At 49.5% G+C, this 11,478-nt stretch overlaps 1 protein-coding gene across 6 annotated transcripts in view; it reads right to left on the reverse strand.

Annotated features, from left to right (window-relative positions):
- The window catches only part of TPCN1 (two pore segment channel 1), a 62,530-nt gene extending 51,148 nt beyond the window's left edge, over window positions 1-11,382 (reverse strand). For 4 of the 6 annotated variants that reach the window (XR_003794505.1, XR_003794506.1, XM_029229502.1 and 1 more), the window contains exons 1-2: window positions 11,198-11,358; window positions 8,494-8,727 (exon numbers count right to left, since the gene is read on the reverse strand). Coding sequence is in view for 2 of the 6 variants with exons in the window: in XM_029229502.1 (XP_029085335.1) it covers window positions 8,494-8,605 (112 nt within the window). In the remaining 4 variants the exon portion in view is untranslated. Of the gene's footprint in view, window positions 1-8,485; window positions 8,731-11,197 lie in introns of those variants that run through there. The other 2 variants (XM_029229482.1, XM_029229493.1) reach the window with 2 other exon arrangements.
- Window positions 11,383-11,478: the final 96 nt, after the last annotated feature.

The raw sequence follows: 11,478 nt of genomic DNA on the forward strand, positions 1-11,478 counted from the left end.
GAAGTAGCAGCCAGCCCACCAGACAGCACGTGCGCTCCCCAGCGTGTCCCCAGCCCACCCGGGCCCAGGGCAGCCACGTGCTCAGGCACTTCCTACAAGGTCACTTCAGCTGAACCACAGCCTCTCAAGTGCTTTGAGGAGAGAAAGAGCCATACGTTTTTATGAGTAGATAAGTACCTCCAACAAAAAGCAAACACAGCAAAGGGGGTCACCAGTGGAAAAGGCAACCCAAGCACTGATGGCCTGAATCAGTTCTCCTGTCCAGGGACACCCTCCAGGCAAGTGATGATAGGGGGTCACCTGCCCCTGGGAACCAGTGACCTTGGGGGATGGCCCTCCTCGGCCACCCCAGCTGGCCTTTTGAGTCTCGTGCCCTGCTCCAAGGCCGGTCCTCCTTTGCCCTTCCTTTCCCAAATCTTGACTCCTATGAGTTCCCATTTTCAGCCCAAACTGTCTTGTTCCAGCCATAATGATGTAAAGTTTAGCCAAATGCCTGTGCGTTGGAAAAGGGCGTACACTGAGGAGAAAGCTGCATGAAGTCATGGCTGTCCTTTGTGGTCTGTTGTTTTTTCACTTGCCCATCTTTTCTAGTTTCTCAGTGATGACCCGATACCACGTGTACAATGAAACCCCCATAAGTTTTGCTGTTTTTATAACACAAAAGGGAGTTCCAGGTATGGAGCTCTAATTGAGAGTAACATGCCTTGCCGGAAATAAAAGTTTAACTGGAAAAAAAAAGAGATGAAGGTATAGATATCATAGAAACCAACTTCCTTTTGGAAAAGAAACTCTGGCCTAAAGTTCTCCCTCTTTCACAAAGCTTTACTTCCTGGCGTGCAGCACATCAGCTCCGAATCGGAGTTCCCGAGTCAGAAGACCTGGGTTCCAATGCTGCAGCCGACACTCCCTGGCTGTGTGACCCTGGGTAAGTTTCAACCTCTCAGAGGGTCAGTTTCCTCTTCCGTCAGATACAGATGCTGAACCGACCGCACAGATCTGCTGCGAGGACCCAATGACTGAGATGGCACATGTAAAGTGCTTTCAGACGCTGCCTGGCACGTGATAGGGGCTCAATACCCATGAGCCATTATTATTATTTTATTTATTTATTTGTTTTGGCTGCATTGGGCCTTCGTTGCTGCGCGCAGGCTTTCTCTAGTTGTGGCAAGCGGGGGCTACTCTTGGTTGCGGTGCGTGGCCTTCTCATTGCGGTGGCTCTCTTATTGTAGAGCACGGGCTCTAGGCGCCCAGGCTTCAGCAGTTGTGGCTCGTGGGCTCTAGAGCGCAGGCTCAGTAGTTGTGGTGCACGGGCTTAGTTGCTGCACGGCATGTGGGAATCTTCCCGGACCAGGGATCGAACCCATGTTCCCTGCATTGGCAGGCGAATTCTTAACCACTGCACCACCAGGGAAGTTCCAAGCCGTTATTTTTATTGTGAATGACCTTACTCAGCTTGGACTGATGAGGAGAAAAGGGAGGGAGTCAGGAAATGTCCACATCAGGGAAGTCACCCAGCAAAGGGAGTCCTACGGACTCCCTGAGTATGAAGGTGGGATGGGGATGGTCCTGGGACCGATGTCCCTCCTGGGGGCTTGATTGCTTGGTGCCTCCTCTGGGTTTCCTTCCAGGGCCACCGTGCTGTGATTCGCAAGGCAGCCCTGGGGGTGGGCACCGCAGCCAGGGGCCGTCAGAGCCCTCCCACGTTCCCTCCCTGACTTGGAGGCTGAGAAGTTGAGCGTTCTGCCTCATGAAGCGCTCCTGGAGCAAATGGGAACTTAGCCCCCCTAAGGCGATGGGTAAAGAGCAGTTCAGCAGCCTCTCCAGCCTGCGCCCAGCTGCCACAACTGTCGTTTTGACACGGTAGCTTTCGGCGCGCGGAGGGGACAGATGGCATTTCACGGCGGGGGGGCCTGAGGCAACAGACAGGATCCCCCATGAGGACTCGGAGGGTGGAGGAAGTGAAAGGCTTCAAGTGTGGGTTACGAGGCTGGAAGCCAGCAGGCCGGATGCTTGCTCATTTGAATTGGTGCCTCCGCCGGCCTGGTGACACAGGCATTCTGCCTTGGCGGGGCCCTAGGAAAGCCAGGGGACCAACTCCCGCGGAGCCAAATGCCCAAGCTCCCTGGGAAGCCGTGAAAATCTAACTGCTGTTCCATCTCCAGTTGCCATGCTGCTTTTGCTTCCCAGCTTGGCGGGGACCACCTGCTGTGCCAGGAGTGGGCCAGAAAAGGATTCAGACCTCGGCCTGGGTTCAGCAGCCCCGCTCATGCACTATGATCTTCCAAAGAAGAAGCCTAGTCTCTGGTCATGACAGTAACGCCTAGGACTGGCTGAGCACTTACATGGGCGTCACACACGTGGTCTCACCGCATCCCCACGATGACTCTACTGGGAGGTACTGCCTAGGACTGGCTGAGCACTTACATGGGCGTCACACACGTGGTCTCACCGCATCCCCACGATGACTCTACTGGGAGGTACTGCCTATCATGACCCCGCCGCACAGATGATAAGGTTGAGGCTTAGAGACGCTGAGTTCCAAACTCACCTAGGATTGGAAGCCTGCAGCTCGACTCCAGACCCCGAATGCTTAACCATTCCACCACCCAGGGTTATCACAAGTGACAAAAGCTACCCAAGTCCTCGGGCTTTATTTATCGTTTGGCAAGTATGCTGGGGAAGCTTGGTCAGAGAAAGAACAACAGACACAGATTTCTGTGACGGAGCACCTACCCTGGGGTTGGTCACCCCTGGGAATACAGCCCCACTGCTCTATCCCAGCTCGTGTTGGCTACACCTGCCCTGAGGCCAACAGCTCTGCCCCACCTTGACTAAGACAGGTGCCAGCTGGCTGTGGCTGCAGGAAAACTCTGGAAAAGGAGCCAGGGTGCCTGCCATGTGTTGGCCCCTGCAAATGGGCAGTGGCCCTCCACCTTGTACTGGGTCTCAGGTTAACTCCTGATGGTACATTAGGCATGGGCAAAGGAGGGAGAGGGGGTCCTCTGCTCTATCACCTTAGGCCTTATCCCTGCATGGCCTGTCACCAGAAAGCCATGAACCACCAGCACCAAAGTAGTGCATGAGACAAAATGCCCTGCTCAAGCCTCAGCCACCAGCTTGCCCACAATCCTTTTATCACCCAGAAAAGGCCGATAGTACAGGCCCATCTTAGGCAGCTGTTGGGTTTAAAGGCAGTGAGAAGGCAAAAGCTGAGTGTGACCAGAAGTCCCCCGGAAAATCCCTCGTACTGCCCACAGTATTCAGGCTCTGTGGTCTAGAGATGGTCCAGGCCGCTGACTGATGTGCAATGCAGACAATGGGCTATCTCAAACTGCACTGTCAAACGTTATTCCTAATTCCATGCTTTAAATACCTTTGCTCATACCTGCCTCCTTTATCAACCTGACGCCCCCTGCCTGTGAGTCATGCATTAGCATTTCAGCAGCTACTCTTATAGCCCAGAGATGTCTGAGTCCTGGATAAAATCCATCCTTTCCCATATAAGGAAAAAAAAATCCAAACCCTCCAGTTTCCTTTAGGGATAATTCCCCAGCATTGATCACCCCTAGCATAGGGTCAAAGGGCACAGGCGGCACAGCCAGATTCCTGGGGACCGCACCTAAGGAAAGGGCAGGAGTGTTATGGGCTGAATTGTGTCCCCCCCCTAAAATTTCTATGTTGAAGTCCCAACCCCCAGGGCCTCAGAATGTGACTGTATTCAGAGACAGAGCCTTTAAAGAGGTAATTAAGGTAAAATGAGGTCATATGGGTGAGCCTTAATCCAATAGGACTGGTATCCTTATAAGAAGAGATTAGGACACAGACACACAAGCTGAGGACACAGTGAGAAGGCAACTGTCCAAGAGTCAAGGAGAGAGGCCTCAGACAAACCAACCCTGCCGACACCCTGATCTTGGACTTCCAGCCTCCAGAACTGTGAGACAATACATTTCCATTGCTGAAGTACCCCCCCCCGCCCCCTTCTGTGGAATTTTGTCATGGCAGCCCGAGCACACTAAGACAGGGAGCGTGTGGTACATAGCCAGAGGAAGGCACCAGTGACAGCTGCTGGGTCAGGGCGGAGGCCCAGGGTCAATCAAGGCACACACCCTCAGAGAGCTGGCTTAGTTCTCAGTAGCAGTCGTGCCCAGATAGCTGCCAATTCTGCTGAAGGCCTCTGTCTACATTCTTTTTTCTTTTTTTTTAATTGGAACTTGTAAGTTTTATTTATAAAAATGATAACAGAAACTTTCTTACTTTTTAAAGACTATTATTAAGTACGCTGCATTTAGTTTCCTTTAGAGAAATGCTATTTTTCAAGAATTTTGTTTTTATAAAATTTTGTTTCTCTTCCCTTCTGTCTGCATACTGCCAACGCCTTAACACCTCAAGGGTTTCTATCAGCCACAGACCGGGGGGCAATGATGGCAGCCCCCAGGACAATCAGCTGTGCTGGGAGTGATGAGACTCCAACCACTGGTGAACAGAGGCAGGAGGGGCTGCTGCCCACCTCTGACTGGGCCCTCAGACAGCCCCTCCCATGAGCTAAAAGGCCTCAGAGACCCAACTAGGTTTATTTGGACCATGACTTGTTGAGTGCCTGCATGCAGTAGGCATCAAGCTAGGTGATGCACAGATGAATGAACACTTGGGGCCTTGGAGGTGATCAGATGGTTAAACAAGTCATTTCCGCACAGTAAGTAGCCATAATAATGGAAGCCTACACCAGATACCAAAGCAGAAGAGGGTGAGTAATTAGCCCCATCGGGAATAGGAGGTCCAGTGAAGGCTTCAAAGAGATGGGATTATCAGCAGGATTGTCAAGACAGAACTGAAGCTCATGAGTAAACAAGAGTCTGGGGAAAGCATGCCAGACAGTTACCAGCAAGGCGGAGAGGTTTAAGAATATACCGGGGATTCCGAGAACTAGAATTGTGGGTTGAAGCAGGAAATGGGACTGGTCAGGCAAGAAGGCACTAGAACACACATATGCTGGCTAAGGAGCTTGGCCGTCATCCTATAAGGGACAGGAAGGTCCTGGGGGCGGCAAGCTGGGGAAATTACAGGCAGACCTCAGAGATGCTGTGGGTTCAGTTCCAGACCACTGCGATCAAATGAATATCGCCATAAAGTGAGTCACATGAAGTTTTTGGTTTCCCAGTGCATATAAAAGTTATGTCTACACTATACTGTAGTCTATTAATTGTTCAATAGCATTATGCTAAAAAACAATGTACACACCTTAATGAAAAAATACTTTGTTGCTAAAAAATGCTAACCATGGGACTTCCCTGGTGGCGTAGTGGTTAAGAATCTGCCTGCCAATGCAGGGGACACGGGTTCGGGCCCTCGTCTGGCAAGATCCCACATGCCACGGAGCAACTAAGCCTGTGTGCCACAGCTACTGAGCCTGCGCTCTAGAGCCCGCGAGCCACAACTACTGAAGCCCACGTGCCACAACTACTGAAGCCCACGCACGCCTAGAGCCCGTGCTCCGCAACAAGAGAAGCCACCGCAATGAGAAGCCCACGCACCGCAATGAAGAGTAGCCCCCGCTCGCTGCAACTAGAGAAAGCCCATGTGCAGCAACGAAGACCCAACGCAGCCAAAAGTAAATAAAATAAATAAATTTATATTTAAAAAAATGCTAACCATCGTCTGAGCCTTCAGTGAATCGTAATCTTTTTGCTAGTAGAGGGTTTGAAATATTGCAAGAATTACCAAAATGTGACACCGAGACAGGAAGTGAGCAAATGCTGTTGGGAAAACTGGTGCTGAGAGACCTGTTTGATGCAGGGTTGCCACCAACCTTCGATTTGTAAAAGTCGCAGTATCTGTGAAGTGCAGTAAAACAAGGTACGCCCATACCAGGTCAGATTTGTGTTTTAGACGGACTGCTCAGAGAAGCGGGCATGGGGGAACTTGGGAAGAAAGTCAATGCCAAAATCCAAGCATGAAATAAGAAAGGCCCATACGGAGGAGATGGAGCAGGCAGGCCGCCTCTGAAATCTCTCCTTTCCTCTAAGAGGCACTACTGTTTTTCCTAGCCAGGCTTGGAGGGTTACAGCCATTAGTTCTTAGAGATTTTAGCAAATACCACAGGAAGAGGATGAGACAGGAAACTGAGGCACTAGTGCACTTCGCAGAAAGCACAGTTTCCCTGGACCCCATCAGTTGTTTATTTTGTTTTTCTTAAACGAACTAAAAATGAGCCACCGACTTCGCCAAGAAATGAATGGTCTTACTAGGGGGCTATCCAAGGTTAGCTTTATTGTCTACTTGGCCTATTTCCCAATCATCAAGCGCCTTCATCGTTTCAAAACCTGATCTTGACGCAGAACTAGGCTGCTCTTCCCACTTTGATCCTTCAGGAGACCTGGACAGCCTGTCATCAACACCGATACTGTGGGAGGACTTAAAAGTGGCACCCACAACAATGACTAGGAGTCCAATTTAGAACCTTGAGCCTGGCTATTTCCAGAATGATCCATACCCTGTGCGTATCAACCACCCTCCCTCCAGTCCATTCCCTCATTGGCAATGGACTTAACCGCTCCCCTCACTAGGGGGTATCCTACTCTGAAGCTGAGACAATGTCACATTCATTTACATCCCTTTCCCCAAAGCACCTTACATGGTGGTGTTAGAGGGAAGATCAGAGAGACACTGCTGCTTGCTAGCTGTGTGACCTTGGACAAGTTACTTAACCTCTCTGAGGCTTTGCTTCCCCAGTAAATATGGATAATAACAATAACTCCACCTTAAGGTTATATGATGAAATAATATATGTAAATGCTAAGGACCAGCACTCATACTCATTAAAGGCTTGTGAAGGAGGAAAAGGAGAGGGAGGAGGGGAGGAGGAGGAAAAAGGGAGGAAGAGGAGGGGAAGGAACTTTGGGGTCAGTCCTCGGTTCAAATCTCTGCTCAACCGCTTGCTTGGCTGTGTGACATCAGGCAAGTTCCTTAACCTCTCTGACTCACCATTTTCTCCTCCGTAAAACAGGGATAATACTGTCTACCTTGCAAAAAGGATCTTAGTTAGGATAACAGGTGAGAAAGAGCCTGAGGGGAGGCGGAAGGGTAAGCTGTGACAAAGCGAGAGAGTGGCATGGACATATATACACTACCAAACGTAAAACAGATAGCTAGTGGGAAGCAGTCACATAGCACAGGGAGATCAGCTCGGTGCTTTGTGACCACCTAGAGGGGTGGGATAGGGAGGGTGGGAGGGAGGGAGACGCAAGAGGGAAGAGATATAGGAACATATGTATATGTATAACTGATTCACTTTGTTACAAAGCAGAAACTAACACACCATTGTAAAGCAATTATACTCCAATAAAGATGTTAAAAAAAAAAAGAGCCTGACACTTAGCTTGCCAACTCTAGGGTATTTAAGAAGTGGGCCTGAAATCACAGCCACTGATTTCTTGGTCCTGAATGGCACTTAGGGAAAAATCTGGTCTACTTTCTAATCTTCCTCGATCGCCCAGCTCTGCCACTCTGGATGGGTGAACACGCTAAACCAAAGAGAGGCCAGTTTAGAGGGAGCCAGGCCTCCCATTGCACTCCCATCCACGGGAACAATGCTGTCCTTCACCACTTCCAAGGGGAGGCTGTTAAGCTCCGTGCAAGCCAACTGTGTTCTCTCTGGACAAAGGAGATGGGAGAGCCAGGCTTATCTTTCCCTGGACCCAAGCAATACCCCTGACTCAACAGTATGGCTTGTGAGTAGAATTTCCATCTGCTAAGGAGACCCTAAAGCCCTAGCCCCTGACATCTTAGGACCCTCCATTAAAGGCAAGTTATTTTAAGCCTCTCTTGGACCCAAGGTCTGAGCAAACGAAGCAAATGGCTTCGGGACAAGAAAGGTTTTTAAGGCCTCTCGTTCTGCCAGAAACACACTTAAAATCTAAAAAATTTAAAGCTCACAACCTCTCGCGGGTTCACTTTGTGCTGCTGGGCTTTGGTTTAGAGGAAGACAAAGCAAAACCCCAAACCCTCAAATCAATGGGTCACGACGAATGCTCGCCCCCTTCCACCCTGTCCTGGGCAGTCCAAGGACTTAGTGCCGGTGGGGAGAAGCAGTCAACTCCACTATCCTGCCAAGGATCAGGCAGACAGAGACCAATGTTGAAATCTGTTTCTTTTTTTAACAAGGAATGGGGCAGGGAAGCTAGCCAAGGAGCAGGTTTGCCTGAGGTCCCCACCAAGCATCCATGAACAAAACCAGGGTACCACAGGCGCAAGAGAGGGGAGGTGCTGAGGGAAGCAGGGCAGGCTAGTCCCGGAAAGCACCCCAAAATTGAGGGTGCAGGATTAGGACCCCACAGGATTAGTCTCCCAGTAGTTTCTGTGTCAGAACTTGGGAGTCAAACATGGGGTCAGGCATTCAGGTACATGCATCTACCAACAGAGCACCAAGCCCACAACTCGCCCCCTGAAACAGAAAAGCTGCACTCCCTCCCCCAGCCCACCCTACCATCTTACTTCTGCTGGGCAGATCCTCTTGGCCCAGGCCGTTGGAGGGAGCTAGTAGGGTGCTGCCACCCTCATCCAAGGTCAGGATGAGGGGAACGTCGTCATCTAAACTCACGGCCATGTTCTCCTCTCCTATAGCCCTCAGGATGTGAAGTCCAGAGCTTTAAGTAGTGTCTGCTTTGAGCTCCAGTTCAAAGCCACTGGCCCAGAGGTGCTTCTTAGAAACTCCTCCATCAGTGGCATCTTCTAGGGTTTGGGGGATTTAAAAAAAAAAAAAAAAAGGACAATTATCAAAATACAACCACTACTGATGAAAATGTTCTGGAATTAGATAGTGGTGATGGGTACATAACCTTACAAATATACTAAAAACCACAGAATGGTACCCTTTAGATGTAAGATGATGGATCTTATAGTAATGTGAATCATATTTCAATAAAAAAGAGTATTGCAGTATAATAGCACTAAAATTCTGTGCAAGATTAAATACTGAAAGTTAAGGGTAATTATGTTTGGAGATTGGGATTATGGCTAATATGTTCCCCCTCTACCCTTCTTAACCCTTGTTTGTGTGTGAATTTCAGAGGTTTCAAAGGCTTAAAAATATATATACATATACAACCATTCAAACAATAGTAGTTAATACTCAGTGAGCGCTTACTATATGCTGGGGCTCTTCTAGCAATTTTTAAGTAAAGCTGATTGAAACTTCGTAATAGATAAGGAGGATTATTATCCCCCATTACAGAGGGGGGGGACTTAAGGCTTAACTTAGAGAAGTTAAATAATTTACTTGTCCAAGAACTCACAGCTGGAAAGCCAAGCTTTGAACTACACAATCTGACTCCAGACCTGTGCTCCCCGCCAGCACACTACAATTCCTCCATGTCCCAGTCCTGGTATTTAGGCAGCACTTAGCTCCAATGACCTATAAAGAGTTAGTGTGCCAGGTCATCTAGATTTGCCCGTATCACTCTTAATACTCTCCTAGATTTAGGTATTTGGGGAGGAAGGGAAAGAGACTAGAATATTTTTTTAAGTGATGCCCGGAGTCACACAGCAAAAACGCTCATTCTGAACTCCCAATTCAAAATGGTCAGAACTAGCCTGTTACAGTTCCTATTTATAAACATCCCCATTTCCGCTGAGGAGGACCAAAAGAAAAGCAAACACTCAGCAGACCTAACAGCAGACCTTTGAACTTGAAAACAGCAGCAGGTTCCTTCCTCAAACTGCTGTATTCTGGTCTCGATCAAGTTTGCCTCCAAACTAACCCACTGAATGGCAACCCATCAATTTACTTCCTTCACGAATCACCAGGACAATCCAGGGCAGGCCCCTGTGCGTCAGTATCTTCTTAAAATTAGGCAGTAAAAGTGAGCACCATTCTTTGCTGCTAAGCCTGTAGCGGTCTGCCCAGTAAACTTCCGGCGAGATTTTTTTTTTTTAAGTTTCCTCCAGATCTGGGGATTAATTTCACTTTTAAATCTCAGTAGTGGGAAGACAGAAAAGGAAATTCCAAATGAGATGTTACCATTTGGCTGTCTTAAGCATTATATGTTTTATTTTTTTTCTTTTTGGCTTAACTTTTTATCACAGCTATTTTCAAACACACTCAAACGTAGAGAGAATATATAAATGAACTTCCCTGTGTCGATCACTCAGCTTTGACAATTATTAACATCTTGTCATTCTCTCCCATATTTATTTTGAAGGCTGGAGAGTCTATTAACTTTCTCAACTCATCAAGAAGAGCTTTTTTAATTGTATCATTGTTATCAAAATAGCTACTGTTTTTTATTTTAACTGTATAATATATGACTGGTTGCTTGCAATGCATGCATTAGTTCTGTGGATCTCAGCCGGGGTGATTCCCCTGCCACACACACACATTAGCAATGTATGGAGACATTTCTGATTGTCACAAGTAGGGGGTAATAGTAGGTAGAGGGCAGGGATGCCTGGAAACATCCTACCATACACAGGTGAGACCCACCACAACAAAGAAATATGTGGCTCAAAATGTGAATAGTACTGCTGTTAGGAAATCTTACTTAGCTAATGTCCCCACTTCACAGATGAGGAAACTGAGTCTTAGCAGGGTTAACTTAACCTGCTTCTTGTAAATAAACAGCAAGGAAGTGACAGAGTCCAAATTTCAACCCAGGCAGTCTGAATTCAGGGACCCTCCCCACTTAACCATTACCCTTCATCTCTTCCCAGACGGTCCCCTCATCTGAATTCAAAGCCATTATTTTACAGAGATGGAAAAGTGAGGCCCAGAGGAGAGAAGGGAAGCACTTGCCCAGGGTCACAGTGCTTCTCCCTCTGTTGAGGAGCCAGAAGGGAAGGGTCACCCCTAGGGACAGGTCCTAGGGAAAGAGGGCAGGCAGGCTTTTGTGGGGTGGGTCGCCTGAGGGCGCCACGGAGACAAGCAGACGAGGGAGGAGGATAACGAAGAGGAGTGCGGGCGCCTGCTCCACGTGCTCGTCCTTGCGCCCCTTCTCCCCGCCCCGGGCTTCCCCGGGCGATCCCTACGCTGCGGTCCCCGCAACCAGGGCTGGAGGGAGAGAAAAGCGGCGATGACTTCCCCGCAGGCCCTCTTGGCCCTACCTGCCCGCCTCCCACGTTCCAATGCCCTCACGCCGAGCCCCCTGACCCCTGACCCCTGCCCTCTCCATCAGGCCAACCCTCACACCCCCTGAATTCTTACATGCGCCGCCCCAGCAACCCGGACCGCGCGCCGGGGTCCGCACCGCGCAGCCCAGCCCTCCGGCGCCGCCGCCAAAGCCACGAGCCCGGAACTGTTGCAGCTGCCGCGACCGCCGCAGCCACCGCCACTTCAGCCGCTGCCACCACGGCAGCTGCGCCAGCTCTCCCATCCACCGCCTACTGTCCCTTCCACCCCACCGGCCCCGCCCCATTTTCCCTTCACCGCTGCCTATTGGCTACCTCAGCTGTTATGATGAGCTCTGATTGGTCAAGTCTTACGTC

Source organism: Monodon monoceros, unplaced genomic scaffold (genome assembly GCF_005190385.1).
Source record: "Monodon monoceros isolate NGI ecotype Baffin Bay Population unplaced genomic scaffold, NGI_Narwhal_1 Super_Scaffold_1, whole genome shotgun sequence".
Classification (NCBI taxonomy): Eukaryota; Metazoa; Chordata; class Mammalia; order Artiodactyla; family Monodontidae; genus Monodon; species Monodon monoceros.